The sequence below is a fragment of the Marmota monax genome, unplaced genomic scaffold (genome assembly GCF_021218885.2).
Source record: "Marmota monax isolate L192 unplaced genomic scaffold, Marmota_monax_Labrador192_F-V1.1 WCK01_AAM20220418_F8-fsc00201, whole genome shotgun sequence".
Lineage (NCBI taxonomy): Eukaryota > Metazoa > Chordata > Mammalia > Rodentia > Sciuridae > Marmota > Marmota monax.
In genome coordinates, this window is record NW_026695150.1 from 804,867 (window position 1) to 824,626 (window position 19,760).

At 43.3% G+C, this 19,760-nt stretch overlaps 1 protein-coding gene across 2 annotated transcripts in view; it reads left to right on the forward strand.

Annotated features, from left to right (window-relative positions):
- Positions 1–19,760, forward strand: part of Tnfrsf11a (TNF receptor superfamily member 11a) — a 53,996-nt gene that overhangs the window by 15,640 nt on the left and 18,596 nt on the right. The window contains exons 2-7 of one of the 2 annotated variants that reach the window (XM_046428210.2): positions 6,775–6,856; positions 8,051–8,176; positions 11,684–11,827; positions 15,308–15,401; positions 17,082–17,176; positions 18,529–18,642. In XM_046428210.2, coding sequence (XP_046284166.1) covers positions 6,775–6,856; positions 8,051–8,176; positions 11,684–11,827; positions 15,308–15,401; positions 17,082–17,176; positions 18,529–18,642 — 655 coding nt within the window. Of the gene's footprint in view, positions 1–5,078; positions 6,857–8,050; positions 8,177–11,683; positions 11,828–15,307; positions 15,402–17,081; positions 17,177–18,528; positions 18,643–19,760 lie in introns of those variants that run through there. The other variant, XM_058573857.1, reaches the window with a different exon arrangement.

Sequence of the window (19,760 nt, forward strand, 5' to 3'; positions counted from 1 at the left end):
ACCCACTAGGAAGGTGTTCAGCTTCAAAGTGACGAAGCAGAGCCTTAATATTGGTGGAGTAGTGTCGCATGCCAAGGCAGAGTCATTTATATCAATTATCACATCTGATTCTCAGTGCAGGGGATGGGGCACAATTATCAGCCCCATTATACGGGTGAGGGGACTAAAGATTAGAATTGGCTTTTTGTCTTTCGCCTTTTCGTCCTCAAAGAGTAGAAATTGTAGACAGTTTTGTTACAGAAATGCCAAGCATTCTTTTGTCTAGTTTGCACTGGAAGCCCAATTGCAATCACAGACCCAAGTAGAAAAATCGCCCTGCACTGAAGCCCACCCTGCCTGGCCTTTACAGCTGTCTGGCCAGACTTCATTCTGTCCTGGCAGGTCACCTGTATCATGTCCTCTCCTCCAACTGAGCTCTTCTGGGCGCTGTCCTTGTTCACTACAATTCCTATATTGTGTCCGATCCAACTTGACTTTAGTTAGTATTTAATTATGCTTTTTTTTTTTTTCCTGAAGAAAACAATTCTATCTAGTTGGGTGCTGTGGCGCCCAGCTGTAATCACAGTGACTTAGGAGGCTGAGGCAGGAGGATAACAGGTTCAAAGCTAGCCTCAGCAACTTAGCAACTTAGCAAGGCTAGAAGCAACCTAGTGAGACCCTGTCTCAAAGTTAAAAAAAAAAAAAAGAGCTGGGGAGGTGGTCCAATGGTTAAGTGCCCTTAGGTTCAATCCCTGGTACAAAAAGAAAAAAAAAGAAAATAAAACTGCCCTAACTTCTGAGCCACGAATGATCCCTGTATCATTTCTACTCTCTGTTATAGAACCAAGAAGCCTGATGTTGGATACATTCTTTCCCTTCACAGACATGACTCTGCATATGCTCAAGAACAGGTAGCTAGAACTGCTCAGTCGGGGAGCGCTCCCTAGCATGCGCAAGGCCCTGGGTTCCATCCCCAGCACCACAAACACCCCCTGCTCCAAAGCTTCAGGAGGGTATCTGGAAACTTCTGCAGGAAAGCTGAAAAGCTCTCCCAGAATTCCCAATGGAAAGGGTGACTCTGTGACTCCCTGATTGCCACATTTGTGAGGGGAGAAACTTAGACCTTCTCTCCGACCTGTCTTCTCAACAGACTGAGAAAAACAACATTCAAAGGAGTGGAGAAAAAACAAGGGCATGGGTTGCAGGTCACCTGGGTCTTTGATGCTACCCTTTGTTGCTTGGCTGTTTGTTTACTTCTAAGGCAAAGTGCCTCGGAGAGCACTGACTTCTTAGCGTGAGACTCTCATGGAAAGGAAGCTACCTTGGTGTTCTGGGGACCCAGGTCACTAGTATTTTTTTTTGTATTCTCTTCTGGCTGGGGTCAGCTTCAGTAGTGATTTTCTTGAAGGGTTTTTTTCAAGGGTGGCAGGACTATTAAGTAAAGTGCTATTTTCACATTTAATAGTCTCTCTTAACAAAACCACAGAGTTCAAATCTACTGTAACATTCAGAAATTTGATACCATCCTTTCTGAAATTATAGCCAAATTCTCAAATATAGTCATGAGTGATGTCTTATAAAATCTGTGGAAAATCCCTCACTTGTCCTTCTGGGTGAGGTTCTTTCCCTCTTGATTTGACAGAAGAGGCCAAGTCTCTCTGCTTTGTTCTGTGTCAGCATGAATTTTCAGTGGAGCAAGAAAGTAATCTTAGTGTCCAAAATGGCTTTCCCTACAGTCAGGCTCATCAGCAGCATGAAAAATAGATGTTGAAGTCAACCTGCTCTGTAGGACCCTAAGTACAGAGCCACTGGTCCCTGTCGCTCTGATGGCAGAAATCACGTGTTCCCCCTGCGTACGGTTTTTCAGAATGAGCTCCAACATGGCTTTGTGTAGTGAAATAAATCCACAGAGCTTATAAGGAGAATTTAAATTTACAATTGGTCATCTCCCATCCCTCCTAAAGCCTCGCATAGACTGTGGACATGCTTATCTAGAAGATTCTGTCAGCCACTGAGATAAACCGCAGCCTGTATGTCCTGAAACTGAGGTCCCCAAGACACAAAAAGACACTTGAAAGGGAAGCCGAAAAGATCAAATAAATCAACTGCATCATTATCCAACTTTGTAGAAATCTGTAAGGGGGATTTAAATGTGTGGAAGATGTTTGCTATGAACAGACTAATATTCCTCTTTGATTCAGGAACGGTCTATTAGAGAACAAAGGTTATTTGGTGTAAGTTCTGTGAGTCAAATTGATTTTATTTTTAAATTTTTTTTAGTTGTCAATGAACCTTTATTTTATTTATTTATATGCGGTGCTGAGGATCGAATCCAGTGCCTCACACATGCTAGGCAAGCGCTCTGCCACTGAGCTACAACCCCAGCCCTGAGTCAAATTGAATTTTTATAGTTTATTGATCAAAAACTATAGTAAGGCTCTGTCAGTACATGGCTGCTTTGTATAAGACTTCTGATTTCCATGAGTCAACTTATATTTCCTCCAAACACAAGTCCTGGAAGGAGACTTGGTCCCTGCCGGTCTCTGAGTCAGTAATATAAAGAATGGTCTCCCAGGTGGATCCCAGATCAGTTCTCTTCACAGTTATAGAAAGACATGCAAGGTGGGGGAGAGAGGAAAGTAACATTAGGAACACAGCTCGGAGGAAGGTAGAGGGAGGTGTCCCTAAGTAGGCTGTGACGCCTTCTGAATGTTGTATCATGTGACTATATTCCCAAGAGAATAGTTGGTTCTACTTTATTTGCTTCATGAAGACAGCTATGGTTCCGAAGCTTTGACTGTCTCAGAAGGAAACAAGTCCATCGTAAAGAAGAGCCAGAAAAAATTCTAGATAATCACAAATTTGTACATCTCATCGTGGCCATCCAGGGCCTTCTGTTGTACATCTTAGAGAAAGAGGCCACTGCAGGTGGCTGACACCCTCTCCCCAGGAGCTGAACACATGCAGCCTTCCCTTCCCCTGCTGAGGCCCTTCAGAAGCCTTGGCAGGAACAGGATTTTGTTGGGTTTATCACTTTACTGTGAGGCTCTCGATGATAATAGCCATCACCTGGCAACCAGAGGGAGCTTGGTCTTAGAAGGTGAAGCAGGTCCCAATTCTGGGCAGCTGGAGGGCAGGGCTGCTTGAAGGTCTTGGGAGCCTGGGGGCTCTCAGCGGAGGCTGGTGGGCAGGGCAGCCAGGGGAGAGAGGGTGGACCTGAAAACTAGAATCCTGTAGGCAAGAGGAGGAGTCTGGCTGTGTGGGGCAGGGACCCACCCATCTGGCTGAAGAACATCTGTTCATTCACACAAAAAGATGACATCCAGAGGGTGTATCTAGGAGGCCATCTGGACACGAGGAGACCAGCCTCAGGAGATCCCGTGCAGAATAACAGGAAACCAAGCCCAAGCAGGTGGGACTCAGGAGACCATCTGGGACTTGGGAGCAAGGAGAGAGCCAATCTGACCTGCAGCATCCAGGCACAGGTCCCTCAGTGCCCTGGACCCACAGAGACCCGTTGGAGGGTGAGAACCAGTTTCCTAGTTGTCACCAACACAGAATCTGTTATGCAGAGAGCAACAGCGAGCCTGTTTCTGGGACCCGAGCCAGGGATCTGACTGAGGCCAGCCCAGGATGGGCTGCAGATGCTGCACGGGGCTTGGGAGCCTGAAGGTCCTCTAAGAAGGGGTCCTTCTAGAACAGGTCACTAGAGTGCAGGGAAGGAAAGTTGGAGGCAGAGAGCCAGGAAGGGAGGGGAGAAGGGACAGTAAAGGCACAGGAGGATGTGTGGCATCATTGAGAGTTCTCCAGATTTTAAAAAATTCTCAAAAATTTATCCCCAAACCACATTTCCTTAAATATATGGATGTACAAATATTGCCTTTTAAGTTGTGTGTGTGCGACTGGTGTGAAGGTTGGAAGGTGTGCCTCAAAGCGCATCGTATAACTAGAGAGCAGAGTAGGTTTCTGCTGAAGCCATTGCTTAAAAGAGATTAAAACCATAATTTTCTGCTTCACCGTCCCAAATTTTCCCAATGCAAAATTTCTGCGGTTCCTTAAAAGATCTGTAACCCTGTAGCTCTGTCAGGTCAACATGCTGGCTTTGGGATGGTGAAAATGTTCTGGAAGTAGAGAACGGTGCCGGTTGAACAATCATGTGAATGTACTAAAACCATTTAATGGCACTTTACTAAATTTGTGGTATGTGAATTATATCTCAGTTTTTATTGTTGTTGCTGTTTTTTGGTGGGGAGAGACATGTCTGGATGTAAAGTCATGGTAAGAAGCTTGGGAGGGAGAAGAGGGTTTGAAGGCATAAAGCTGTATAAAGTCTGTTTGAGCCTTGGGACAGCTGGTCCATCTAGAAAGTAGTGAATCCTCACTTCTGTGGCTCCTGGGTCAGGCGCTGGATGGGTGCATGAATCACAGCCACAATCCCGAAGGTGGAGGAGAAGTGTCCATGTGTTTGGTCAAATGACGTTCAACAGGCACCAGGCCTGGAGCCCAGGACAGAGCCAGTGGCATCTGACACTGCTCCTAAGTGGCCATTCCAGCCCTTTCCCCGAATTCCCCTAAAAAGCACCTTAATGGTGTGTCACAGAGACAGAGTACGTGCACATCACACAGACCCCGCTATAGATTTCTCCTGGGCCAGAAGCAATTGATAACCTTTGTTGCCTGAAACCTGCCGCCCACGCGCTCATCCTGCTTGCGTGCTACCAGCGTGCACCAGTCCCAGGGCTCACGTTAGGCCTGTCAGACACAGTCCTCATCAGCCACATTCAGTTTTACCATTTCCCTCTGCTTGTCTCTCCCCTGCGAGTGTCCATCGCCATGCTAGGCTGGAGAAGGACGTAGCTCCTACAGGGAACAGCTTCCTGTAAAAGAGAGAGCAGGAGAGAGAGGGGTGATGACCACTTTTGTCATTCTTCCCAGTTCCCTCTGGGCTCTCTGTCACCTGGCGAATGCTTGGAGAGCCTTCAGTATATATCATCTGGTTTCCATGAGGTGTAATAGCCAGGCCCAGGAAGTAAGCCAATTTAGTACCCTCCCGGCACACCTGGCCCCAGTAACCTGTGGGGACCTTATGGACCTCAAAGTCATTGTGTTCCTGCCTCCACTTGCCAGGCCAAGGGAAGTCAAACAGGTCCCTTCCCAAAACCGACTCAACTGGCCTTGGGTTTCCTGGGTTGAGGCTTTCTTTTCTTTTCTTTTTTTTTAACATTTATTTATTTATGTATCTTTAGTTTTAGGCAGACACATTATTTTGTTTTTATGTGGTGCTGAGGATCGAACCCAGTGCCTCATGCATGCTAGGCGAGTGCTCTACCACGGAGCCACAACCCCAGCTGTGGGTTGATGCTTTCTTTATAAAAATCTTCCTCCCATCATTGAGGTATTTTGAAGATTTATGGCTTCATCCAAGCCATGTCATTTCTGTACTTTCCTTTCAACCTTTCCAACATGCAGATGGTGCCCTCCTTGACCCTGATGGAGCTCTGAGCCTCAACTCTCCTCTCCCCGCACCCTCTGCTGACATGGGGCTACGGACAGAATGATGGTCTCCTGTTGTCTCCGACCCCAAAGGCCATTTCAGACCTCGCTGAGTCTGTCTGGACTGTTCACCTAGTCTACAGAGTCTTCCTTGCCCCTTGTGTGACCCCCACCTACCAATTCCAAGAAAGGTGGTGAGAAGGAGGCTTTCCTGCCAAGACCTGCAAGACTCCCTGGGGACTACAGGGGACTTGGCCCTTTTGTTTGTGGCTTTCTTTTGTTTTACTGAGACAGGCAGATTCAGAGATGATTATTTTCATTTGTTTTAGTTAGCTTTTCCATTGCTGTGATTAAATCACTCTGAAGAGGAAAAGTGTATTTTGGTTCACATAGTATTTGGGTTCCATAGCTCTGGACCAAAGGTGAGGCAAAACATCATGGTGGAAGAGTGTGGCGGAAGAAAGCAGCTCAGGACATGACAACCAGGAAGCGAAGAGAGAGAGAGAGATCTTCCCAACCAGGGACAAAATATAAACCCCAAAGTCTTGCCCCCAGTGACCCACCTCCTCCAACCGCACCCCACCTACCTGCAGTTACCTCCAAGTTAATCCGTATCAGTAGACTGATCTACTGATCAGGTTCTAACTCTCATAATCCAATCATTTTACCTCTGAACATTCTTGTATTGTCACACATGAACTTTTGGGGGATACCTCCTATCCAAACAGTAACTATATCAGAATCATACTGTTTTTGACCAGAAAGAAACAGTGGCTCAAAAATGCTTCATTAACCTTATCCAGAGTACTTGAGGCAGCAAGTGGCCAAGGGTTGGGATAACCAGAGGAATTCTTACAACACCTTGCTGTGTCCATTTAAAAAATTCTCTACCTGTTTAACATTTGAAAGCTCAGCCATATTAAACATCTTTTAAAATTCATAAGTAGCTTATAAGACCAAATTTGACATCCCCTGCAATAATCGTATGAAGGGGCCTCATTATGTTCTTGTAGTTTCATGACCAGAATTGACTGACCATCTGACTTCAGAGAATTAGGGCCAGTTTTGTATGTGGCTGTGTAAAGAACCATACCACTGTGAGCATTACTGAAATGTTTTTAAATGTTTAAACAGGTCTCAAGATAGGCTAGATTAGGGAAGTGACATTTTTGGAGGTGACAATACAAGTAGCTTATGGTATTTCTTATGATTCTTTTAGAAGTGCATTTGGCGATTCACTTTTTGTGTTATCCAGAGAGAACTTGTGTGTAATGTCTACCCAATGTCAACTTTTCTTTTCAGGTGACCTTCCAGGTCACTCCTCCATGCACCAGTGACAGGCATTACCAGCATCTTGGGCGGTGCTGCAACAGATGTGAACCAGGTATGCCAGCTTCTGGTACATTCCAGCATCTGCCAAAGTGGGTGCTTTTGCTGTTTTCCGTTTTGTTTTGTTTTTCCACCAGATGAAAAAAGGACTTGGATAGACTTCATTCAATAGATAAAATCTCCTTAAAAAAAAAACTTTCAAAAACCGGTACTCAATTTATATTGAAACACAATTTTCTAGAACACTTTTTCTTGAGAAGGTAAGGTTGACAAACCATATTTTAGCACTTTATGAGAAAATAATTTTAAATTGTTTTCACAGAAATTTTGTTTGGAATGACCGTACTGGAATTGTCAGTACTGAATCACCCAATCCTTGTTAGACCTTCTCCCATTTACCTGTCGAGGGGCAGACAGGGACTCGATACCACTTTCCCAACTGATCCACCAGAGTGCAGCCAAGCATTTCTACACTCCCAAGGAGCCCCGGGCCACTGGGCCCTCCTTCTTTCATTGTTTTGGGGAGAGGTGGGGAATCACCTCACATTATAACAAGACCCTGTGGATGTTTCAGCTTCAGATATTCCCGGATGTGCATACCCAAGTCCAGTGATTTTTAAGAGTGGGTTCACATGCATGGGTGTTGGTCAAACTGAGTTAACCATGAGCCCACAAGACGTCGACTACCCAGAGGGGAGTTTGAAGATGGGAGCAGGGAGGGGATAACAAAGTTCCTTTTGCTTATACACTTTATTCCAAGTGGGTTCCAGCAACCCTTCGAGTTTTTAGAGCCCAGTTTAAAGCTTTAGTTCTACTCATAGGCAGAGTTATGGGATGCAACATGTGACTAGTCTTACCTTTACATGGATAAGGGACTGCCATGACCACAGCCAACCCAGGAGGGGACCCAAGGAGGCACAACAAACTTGGGACAGGGTGTTTGAGCAGAGCCCCAGCTACAGTGCTCATGGTGCAGTGTAGCCTCATCCCATGTGTAGCATTATCTCAGGGGTCATCTTGGGATCGTGATCATTTAGATTACAACAATAGTATGATGCTTTATTTATTTATTTATTTGGTGTTGGGGGCCACACACATGCTAGGTACATGCTCTTTTCTTGAGCTACATACACCCCTGGCCAGTGTGTTCTTTTGTTTTGGTTTTGGTTAATGTGTTTTGGGATGCTGTTTCGTGTTAGGCTGTGATTGTTGGTTTTGATTGGTGCATTTTTCCTCCTTCCAATTTAAGGAAAGTACATGTCTTCCAAATGCACTACTACCTCTGACAGTGTGTGTCTGCCCTGTGGCCCGGATGAATATTTGGATACCTGGAATGAGGAAGATAAATGCTTGCTGCATAAGGTTTGCGATACAGGTGGGTTCGTCACATTGGTATGTCAGTGGCAAGTGTGGAAACCCAGTGTTCATCTCTGTCCTTCAAGTCTCCTCTTCTATATAAGCTTTTTAAGATATAGCCAATGCTATTTCTTTTGAAGGACACAGGAAGAAGTTATGATCGTGGACCCCCAGGAAGATGGGTTTTAGATTTCCAAAGCCCTGGTTAAAGCTCTTCATTGAGAACCCTCATGTTCAGGAATATGTTTATGCTGCATTTAATCATGAACACATTTTACAGGGGACAAAATGTTTTCATGATATTCCCACAGTTGAACCATTGGATTCTCCCTAACCCCTTTGAACCCTGTAAGGTAGCCATGCCTGTCTCATTTTAAAAATGGGGAAACTGAGGCTCAGGTTGAATGACTTCTCCAAACTTAACAGATGAGAAGCAGGACTCAAAACCTGTTTTTGGACTCATAAACCTTTTTCCCACATCATAAATGTTTGATTAGCTCTGGAGCTTGATCTCCTTACCATGCAACTTTAATTTTTTTTGCCTCTTTTTTTTTTTAAAAAAAAAGTTATAATTGGTAATAATCAGGATCAAACTATATCTCTCGGGTCTCCTAACCTAAAGGGCCTTTTTTTCTAGTCTGTTTTCATGTGAAGAATCTGTGATTCTCTATTCCCCATGGAGCTTCCAATCTGGATTTGGCTGCTTACACCCCCTCAATGCCATTTAACCTCCTCTTCTGTCCCCCATCTTCCCTGTAAATTGGCTGCTAGATCTTAGAGGTTGATCAGATTCTGATTTGCTTTTTCTTTTGTTGGCAAAACCCTTTCATACATGGTATAGTTCATGTTTATAATATGATATTGGAATCACAAAACGGCAGCTTCTCTCTCCTTTTGTGACATTGCCAGCTGCTGCGGAACCTGGCCCAGATCCCTTTTCTTTAGGGGCTGCAGAAAGGTGGCGTTCTAATTCTGTCCTCCCTTCTTCCTTTATTCATTTCCTTCTCCATTTTCCTCATCAACTATTTGTTAGTACAGTACATTTAGGAAAGGTGGGACACGTGCATGTAACTTCTTATCACTTTTCAGAATGATGACTCCATCATCCAGCTTTCTTCCAGGGATTCGTGTTAATATTATGAACTTGTGAATTTAAACATATTTGAGGTGTTTCACTCCATTGCAGTCACTGTTAATTTTGGTGGTGCTCAAAGTACCCCACCTCTTTGAGGTGGCCCTACGTTTTCTGGTACAACTCCAGGCATGGTCAAGGGCTCTGTTGATTCCAGGCTTACCTTGGACATTTCCTGCCAGAGCTGTGAACAGTCATTTCTCCAAGGATTCCTGATTGTTTTTAGTGCGACATTTTATTTAGTGACTTCAGTGCAGTTTCTAGGAATCCATTGCTACTGAGTTAATTCTTGTTTACAGTTTCCCCCTGCCATTGGAAAAAAAAGTTTTTAACAGTACTTTTAAAAACCATAATTTTTCTAATGTGCTAGAGACAGCTGTCGCACTTGGGGTTGGAGAAGGTAACATGGAAACTCCACTGAGCAGAAGCATCTGATCAAGTCTTTTATTTCCCACTACTTAGTAATGACCTTGACTCACTGCTGTCTCCTGGAAATACAGATTCATTCTGTCTACTGCCAAAATTGATTAAAACCTAAAACTGGGTGAATGAAAATATTTTAATGTATTTCAAAATTATTCACCACCCCACAGATTTACATTTTTGCAGTTGAGTACAATACTGGGAGTACTTAGAATTTTCCAGAGAGGAGGTATGTGTCCATATATGTTCTCATGTATTATGTACATGTTTCTGCATATTGGCCTTGGTACTGCACGGTGGACCCAAGTGAGTACCAAGTGAGCACAGAAGGCAATGAGAACTTCCCTGGATTCACCACACTTAGGTCTAAAAAGAATGGAAACAGAGTGTCCCCTACTTGCTGGTATAACTTGAGACAAGGAATGGTTTGTTCATCTCTTTTTCCCTGGGAATTCCTATATGTATTCAGGAATATAAAATACAAAGGCCATTTGAAGAATCCAAGTGAGTGGAGTCATACAGGGGTTCCAGGTCTGTTTTAAATAATGTTGTATCTTTGTGTGTGTGTGTGTGTGCGTGTGCGTGGTACATTGAGTCTCTAGTCAAAGCAGTTATGATCTACAGTCACCATAAACACTGAATGGGTAATCCTGAAACACTGCCCCTGGGGGAAGTATAGGGTTGGGTCCCTGAAACCCACTTTCATCCACTGACCAACGTGCAACCTGGCTTTATGTGTGTCACTGTTTATTTGATGTGTTGTTGACCGTTAGCATTGCACTCATGGCCAACAGCACGTCGCGTGCCATACGGTTATCCAACACATGTGTCTTCTCTGTCAGGCCCACCACAGCCTTCTGGCACTCAGGAACACTAGACAGAACTTCAGCACTACCTGGGGCCATGTTAAACAGGGAAATCACCAACGAAAAGCACACAAAAATGGGTAAAACGTGGCAGACTGAAAACAGACTCTCATTTCCAGTGTGAGAGCTGCAATGAGAAGGCTGGGCACCCTTCCTCTGACCTCTGCTGGGAACCTGTGTGTGGAGTGACTCAGAGATTTACATGGTTCTACGCACATCCACAGATTCCTGCAGAAGTGCTGAGTACTGATTTGGGGGTTACAAATACATTTTAGCAAATAGGTGAATTCACAAGTACAAATCTATAAAGAAGATAGTGTGTGTGTGTGTGTGTGTGTGTGTGTGTAGGTGTGTGTGTGTAGTTTATAACAGATAAATTCCCATGTAACTGTATTCCAGAAAAACTGGAAGGGGCCAGGAGATTTGGAGTAAAAAGACAAGCACTTTTTGTGCTGTGAAAAAAAGAGGAAAATGTGTTAGCTTCCTTTGGGATCAAGACTGATTCCCAAGTATGCCTTCCCACCTGCCTCTGTACTTTCTCCACTTACCTAACCCCCTTTAGGAACTCAGGATGAGTCCTGAATCTCCAAGAACCCTGTTCTCTTGGGTCCAGACTAGCCTTGCTATTAATAATATTGATGATTTTTAAAAAAAATTTTTTATACAAATGGAGCACAACTTTTCATCCCTCTGGTTGTACCTGACCTAGAGTCATCCTTCGTGCAATCACACCCGTACATAGGGTAGGAATGTCCGTCTCATTCCACCAATATTGATGATATTTGAGTGCACTAAAAATCAAGACACTGTGCTCAATCTTGCTAGGAGTCCTAAATCTTGTTATTAACATGAAAACTGACTTTTTAGACAGCTCACAAAACTGGTGGTTATTAGGGAGAGGAAAAGGGGGGGGGAACCTGCTGGCACACAGGAAGTGCTAGGAGGAACTGGGGACTTCCTTAAACCGTGTCCTGATGAATCACTGTAAGCCAGCCAGGCGGCCTGCTGGGGGGTGGCTTGGGCTGGGTGACAGCTGGGTGACAGGGGCGGGCGTCAGAGCCTTCCTGCGCTCGGGGGCTGCTGACCTGTCTCTTGTCTCCCGCAGGCAAGGCCCTGGTGGCGGTGGACCCCGGCAACCGCACGGCCCCGCGGCGCTGCGCCTGCACCGCCGGGTACCACTGGAGCCAGGACTGCGAGTGCTGCCGCCGCAACGCCGAGTGCGCTCCGGGCTTCGGCGCCCAGCACCCCTGTACGGTTGCAGAACGCGCGCACCGCGGCCACTACAGCACGGCTACACCGGGCAAAGGGAGCCCCAGACAGCTCTAACACCTGTCACTAAGGCTCCAGGGAGCCAGGGGAACGGAGGAGCGGGAAGGGAGGGCGGTGCTTTGATCTTCCAGGAGCTGTAGGCGCAGGCAAGACCTGGGAATGGATCCCCAGCTCGGGTTCCCCAAAGAGAATGTGAGCAGCCACTGTGGCACTCCGGTTTGTCCCACATAGGGACAAACAGGATAGCGCAGCGATCCTCCAACATTTTTTTTTTTTTAATTGTGCACATCCTTAGAAGAAATGTAAAACAAACATGCTCCTCTGGGCACGTTTTGAAGTTGACATCTACAATTTTTGTTACAAATTTCAAGAGTGACTTATCAGGGAATTACAACTGCAGTAATGCTTTTTAAAACAGTCCTCGGAATGTAAACAAAATAGCAATTTGATACCCACCATCATCCAATTAAACAGGCACTAGTCTATTTAACTGTTGGGAATTTAAAAGATCCTTTCTTTCCTTGGTAGCCACTCCACCTTCCCTACAGAATTTTATCCTAGTATATTTTTGTGCTTGGAGTACTTACACTAATCACCCTATTATATTCCTTTACACTAAAAAAATCGGTGCATATTTAAAAATCTCAATTAAAAAAAAACTATTGGGACAAACTTCTCAGTGTTAAAAACATTCCCTCCACCCCAGACTGATCGTCACCACATTTATTATCATACAATTAGTCAAAAATGAATATGTTTTGCTATACAATAATCATAAAAGTAAAAGATTTTTGCTGGGAGCAGTGGCACACATCTGTAATCCCAGTGACTGAGGCCATAGGATCACAAGTTCAAGGTCAGCCTCAGCAATTTAGCAAGAGCTTTTCTCAAAATAAAAAATGAAAAGGACTGGGATGTAGCTCAATGGTAAAGCACAGCTGGGTTAAACCCTTAGTATGTGCATATAAAAAAAAAAAGCAAAAGCTTTTGAACTTCACAAGTGGGCTTTTTTCCCAATTATATATTCACAGTTGAATATTACTTACTTATTGCTAAAATGCAACAGAATTGAACATCAATTCTGTTTCCACTTTTTGTTGTTTTAGACAGAAAGACTTATGTTATAGGAGTGTCCACTATCACAAAGTGACATGACCTAAGTTATCCTTAATGATCTATCATTTGAGAACTCAATTGTGTCCTTCACCTTTGTTTAAAGTAAAGAAATAGAGATCCTTTAGACTTATAAAAGTATTTCTTAGAATCATTTGCTTTCCTTGTTTCTAGGAAACACAACAAAGTAGTTTTTTCAAGATGTAACAGATGATTATTTATGACTGTTCATCTGTAACTCAGAGGCACTTTTTTAAAAACCAAAATACTTGCTGGATGCAAGGGTGCACACCCATAATCCCAGAGGCTCCAGAGGCTGAAGTAGGAGGATCAAAATGTCAAAGCCAGCCTCAGCAATTTAACAAGACCCCAAGCAAATTAGCAAGACCCTGTCTCAAAATAAAAAATAAAAAAGGGCTTGTCACTGAGTTCAGCTGGCACAGTCAGCCCTTATTTTCAAATAGATTAACTAACCCATGTATACTTTCTCTTAGAAAAAGCCTAATTTTTAAGTTATTAAAATACACCTTCCTATCACAGCTAGTTCCCTCTGAATTCTGATTCTCAGAAGAAGCCCAGAGCCTTTGCACAAGTTTGTCACCTGCCTGAAACAGGTGCTGCCACCTGCAGGTTCCTGGTCCAAGTTGTCTGCCTTTCACCTTTGGGAATAATGTATATTTGACAGTAGAAAATAGAGGGACCAAAGTGGATGAATGAAAATTTTCTTTCTGCCCCACCTTGCACACTTTTAAATTCAGAACGGCTCAACCTGGTCCCCAATTCCCCATTTGTATGACCATACTTTTGTTCTGAATAGATAGGGAAAGACAGACGCTGGACGGGCTACAGAAAATTTTCCATCACCAGTATTTTTACTTTTTTGCTCTGTCCAACATGTCTGAAGCTTGGCACCATGCAGGATTTGGGGTAGATGCAAAGCATGCCTTCCTTTGTAGGTAGGAAAAGCATGATTGTAAGAGGGAGAAGGAAAGAGCAGTCTGCAGGATGCTTCTGGCCTGTCAGTCTTACCAAGTCCAGTGTGTGGGAATTAATACCCTCAAAACTTTATATTCCTGGAAATGCCTTGGGAACCCTCTTTGTTTTTGAGGGATTCTCAGAATCTTCTAGATTGTATTCATCTTTTAATTTGAATTAATTCATATTTGAATTAATGTGACCTACTAGATGTTAACTGGCCTTTGTTGAATCAATATCAAGGCAAATTATATTGCCAAATCCAGGGACAGGTGCTTTGCTTACTGAGCCAAATTGCAGAAGTTAAGAATGTACTTTCTATTTGACTTTGGACAAAGAAAGTTTAATTCCTTATTTTTCATGTTATATTCATGAAAATAAATCACAGAAGTGCTACTAATTTCAAGAGTAATTTGTGGTTTTGGTACCACCAGTTGCCCGATTATGATTTATAGTAGCCACCAAAGGGTCGTCTCGTCATGTGCCAATTGCAGTAAAGGTAACTGAAGAAATCTGAGGCACTTCTCATTTTAATAATGCAGTTTATGAGGACTATGAGTGAGTCAAGTCAAGTTTACTAACAAGGATCAACACCTGCTTTGAGCTCTGTGGATTAAGGAGGGGTCCAAATCCCTCCCACCATTTGTGCTTATAAATAAAGTTTTATTGGAAATTAGCAATACCTATTTGTTTTACATCTTGTCTATGATTGCTTTTGTGCTATGAGTAGTTGCAGCAGAGACCACAAGGGCTCCACTGTGCAGCCCTTTGCAGCAAAAGTTGGACACCAAACTTTTGTTTTAAAAGAGAGACCCACAGGGTTTTGTTTTGTTTTGTTTTAGAAAACTTTTTTGACACTTCAATAATATTTGAACGCGTGAGATTAAGCTTACAAGAAGGGATCAGAACAATAAATTTCCCTTAAAAGCAGTAATAGAATTGACATCCCCTGCAGAAGAAGGCTGGGTTAGCCATCTGTCAGGGCAGAAAGGGGATAGCAGAGGTGCCTGCCTAAAACAGAGCCAGACGACAAAAACAGGAGACACAGGCTCCCCCAGGCCAGGAAACAGCATGGGGGTGCTCAGGATGGTCTTCTGAGCAGTAGAGGCTCAGGACCAGAGTCGCCTGGACCTGGACTTCAGATAGTGGCAGTACTGACCCCTGCCTTTCTGAACACAATTCTGCAGCTCACCCCTGGTATCAGAACTGCTTCCTAGGCCCAAGGAGGGGCTTGGGGGGAGGGGGAGCTAGAGCCATTAGACACCCCGTGGCAAGGCCCCGAGGGGAGAAGGGAGCAGGGGGCAGCGGCTCTTCTGGAACATCTGACTGATCTCTAAGTGTCCTTGCTTGTTTCTGTTGGTTTTTGTGACAGTGCAGCTCAACATGGACACGGTGTGCAAGCCTTGCCACGTAGGCTACTTCTCAGATGCCTTTTCTTCCACGGACAAATGCAAACCCTGGACCAAGTAAGTGACCACAAGGGGACCAAAGGAATTTTTAAGTTTTAAACAATCCAACCTCCACTGTCTTGTCAATTCAATGTGGGAAAAATAAACCAGTCAAGCCACTTCTTCATCCGGGTGTGTATTGGCACTTCATGCCATTTTTAGATTCAATAGTCAGTATCTTATAGCTGCAGTTTCTTTTTTCCTTTTTCTAACCTTGTTTGGTTGAAAATGATTTATAATTTTATAACTTGTGTTTGTGTGTGGGGTGCTGGGGGTTGAACCCAGGGCCTCCAGCATACTCTGCTGGCATTCAACTGAGCCGCACCTCCAGCCTGATTCATGACATTTATTACCATTCACTTATCACCACTGCTTTTCCAAACTTCCCAATGTCATCATGGTTTATTCATCCAGAAACTTGTGGGTATGTGTTGTGTGTATACGTATAGAAACTTTCTAGCTATATAAATGTTTCACCTTGAGTTTTTTCACTTATTTTTTAAGCACTTTCTATATTTATTCACAGTCTCTCTGTGTGTGTGTGTGTCTTTATAGCTAAATAGTATTTCTTTCTTGCTCTTTTTTGGGGGGTACCAGGAATTAAATATTGAATCCAGCGGTGCTTAACCACTGAGCCACATCCCCAGCCCTTTTTATATTTTGTTTTGACACAGAGCCTCACCAAGTTGCTCAGGGCCTTGCTAAGTTGCTGAGGCTAGCTTTGAACTCATGATCCTCCTACCTCAGCCTCCTTAGACACTGGATTTACGGGAGTGCACCACCATGCCCAGCTCTGAATAGTATTTCATCATAGAAATGTACTATAATTTGTTTAATAAATAGAGAATTTCAGTAGGGACTGACAGGGATTTGCACTGTTCTTAGTCTCTTACAGTAATAACTAATTTTGTAATGAATAATCCCATAAATAGTTTAAGAATCTCCTATCCAATATGCTTGGAGCCAGAATTATTTCTGATTTCAGCTATATATATATATATATCTACATAATGAGTTTGTCTTGGGGAGGGGATCCAAGTCTAAACACAAACTTCATTTATGTTTGATATATACCTTATACATATAGCCTGGAGGTAATATTTTGCAATATTTTCAATTATTTTTGTGAGTAAACCTAAATTTAATGGTTTGGGATTTTCTCTTTGTGGTGTCATATCAGTGCTCAAAAAATTTTAGATTTTCAAGCAGTTCAGACGTTAGGGATGCTCAATCTGTATATTTAGTGGCACCCTTTTGTGAGTCTGTCTGTAGTGGAATTTCTGGGTCCTGGGTCATTGCATACTTATTGTTGAATACTAATAATCAATATAGTGATTCTTTTACTTTCTCATATATTCTGATTAAATGTTAATTTTCTGATCCATTTATCCAAGTTTTATGTTGAAAAGTGTTTTTCAACTTCAAAAGAGTATTCGTCTAACGTTTATCACTGAGCCACAGGAATTGAAGCATTTGGTTGTACTTTATTGTAGCCCCATTTTTGCCCTTGCTGACCATGTCCTCAGAGATTTGTCCTCCTCCGTGATATTCTACTTCCTTGAGGAAGGTCCTGGGATTTGGAATTGCAGGAAGATGCAAGTCCCCTCCTGAAGAAACTGGCAATCTACCGCAGTAGATTGTTTGGTGTTTTAAACAAGAATATTAAACCAAAGCACTTAACTGCTTTTCCCTCCGCAGCTGTACCATTCTTGGAAAGATAGAGGAATATCCCGGAACAGAGAAATCAGACGTGGTTTGCAGTTCTTCCCTGCCATCTAGAAAACCACCGAAGGGTATGCTTGACAGAGTCTGTGGGAGGGTAGACGTGCCCAGCATGGTCAGCTGTCTCGCTCTCTCCAGAATCCCAGGCTTCACGTGCAGGGGTTCAGCTGTCCCTTTTCATTTCATCCTGACCACGGTCAGCTCAATATTTCATTTGTATCAGTATTTCAATTCCAGATATGATTTTTATTTGATTAATGGATTGCAGTGCTGAGACTGAACCCAGGGCTTTGTGCATACCAGGCTACTTGATCATTTTTTTTTTACAATGGAATAACTGATAATGTATTAATGTACAAAGAAAAGAAAAGAAAAAGCTGCAAACATAAATGAAAATGCCCAGACATGGAAGGGTGGTGGTGGTCACAGTGAGAGTATCCATGGGGAAACTGGTCATCAACCAGAGGAAACAATTTGTGAGAATCCAGCAGTCATTATTTGTGGAACATTATTTGTGGAATCCATCAATCTTATACAATTTTAAAGACGGACAGAAAGATGCTGGTTACTCTGGGTGAGTGGGTCAGTGTGCCAGTGGGTCTGCACACTGGAAGAGATGGCAGAAGTGGCAAGAAGACCTTTATACTAAATCAAGAGAATGCCAGCCACAGGGCAATAGAGCTAACAGGTTGTGGCCAAGAAAATCAGAGGTCTAGATTTGACATCCTAGGGAACAGGAGCAGAAGGGCACTAAAGTATCTGGATATGGAGTTACACGCTCAGAGGAGAGATTTTTTTAAAAGACCATTTTGAAGATAGCATGAAAATAACTGAGGGAACTAAAGGTTATTCTTAAATGAGAGAAGGAAAGGAAAGGTCATGGTCCAGGAAACCAAAGGTGTGGGATACAGAGGTGCTAGCAATGAGGCGATGGAGGAGGGAGGAATGACGGAAGTGGAGGCATCCACATTGTATCATAGAGAAATAACAGAAATGCTTCCCAGAGGGGCTGTTGTGTTCTCATAGCCAGCAAAACCCTGGTGCCATGTTGGTATTTGGACAGCAGTGTGATGAGGTCTTCCAGCTGGTCAGTGAGGGGTTCTGGAGGCAAGCAGAGGTGAAGCAGGATGGTGGGTGCATGTGACTAGAGTTGTTCTTAAGAACGTAATCATGGAGACATAGTGATGGCTGGGGTGGCCTCCAGTGCAGTGAAGCCAGACCAGCAGGGTGGGCGAGGTGGGGAGCCAACCCTTCCGACTGTGAGTGCTCCCTGGCAAATGTAGTCCGGGGTGGGGATTGTCCTACTTCTGATATCCCAGACCCACATCTTTGATCCTGGGATTAGATTTATAAGGTTTTGTTTTTAAATGTAATAAAATTACATAATCTTTAATGCCATATTTCTCATTTTCTTCCAATGCAGAACCACGGATTTACTTGCCCAGTTTAATTATTCTGCTTCTCTTCATATCTGTGGCCTTAATTGCCATCGTCGTCTTTGGCATTTACCATAGGAAAAAAGGGAAAGCGCTAACAGGTATTGTGTCTATGCTGGTGCTTGAGAGATAGTCTTCAAGGAAATAGATACAGTTCTAGGCAAATGCTTTGGAATAGGAGTACATTGTCCACTGACTGTCTATGGGACCTGCTTAAGTAAGTGCCTTGAGATGACTGTACTTAAAGGCAAAACACCCTTTGTATCTTAGTCATTGTTCTCCAGCAAAATAAAATAAAATCAAAACAAGAAGCCAACATTGTGCCTATTTCTATAAACGCTAACAAGAATATCCCAACATTCAGGAAACTGATGACTTGTGAGCTTGTGTTTAAGCTGTAGAGCATGCAGCAGCACACATGCAGGGGGTTGCTTGCTTTTATCCTGGAATATATCAATTTTCCATGGACCCATGTGAAACAGAATGTGTAGATAAATGGCAGGTGAGGTTTTGGTTAGGGTGTTATCTTGAAATGTGAATCTAAAATTATGAAAATGACTTACCTTACATTTAGTCAAAATGAGGTGCTCATTCTTAGAATGGAAAATCAAGTGTTAATTTGGATGGTATCTTGAAACATCACATCATAATTGGCTTTTATTCGACAAAACTAAAAGAATCATTTTTATTCAAGGACTCACGTCTCCCCTAGGTTTGCTAAAGATGCTTCTTAGTACTTCCCTGCTCAAATCATTCTCTTCTGGAGCACCTGACATTCCCCCATCCTTTCCACTCCCTATGCTCACCTGTTTACCTCGTCCAATTCTGCTCTCCGTGAACTTCGTGGATCCCTGTATGTCTTGCTATTTTTATTACTATTTGCATTGCCTAATATAACACCGGCAGTCAAAATATTAATTAAAAAGCCAGCTGTTAAGCAGAGAGCAGTGTTTGAGTGGGCCCCATCTTTTTAAAGAGGCCATTCATTACTGAGGGAATTAAAGGATATTGTCAAAAAGTGAGGAGAGGAAAGGCCACAGTCCAGGGAAACCAAGGGTTCTTGGTGTAAAGTTTTTAGGAATGAAGTGATGGAGGAGAGATGAAGGAAATGGTAGTCCACACTGTGTCGTAGATAAAATGTCAGAAATGCTGCCCAGGGTGGCCTGGGCAGTGATGCAGTTTTACTTCCTTGACGTCATAGCTGGGGGTTTGGATGATG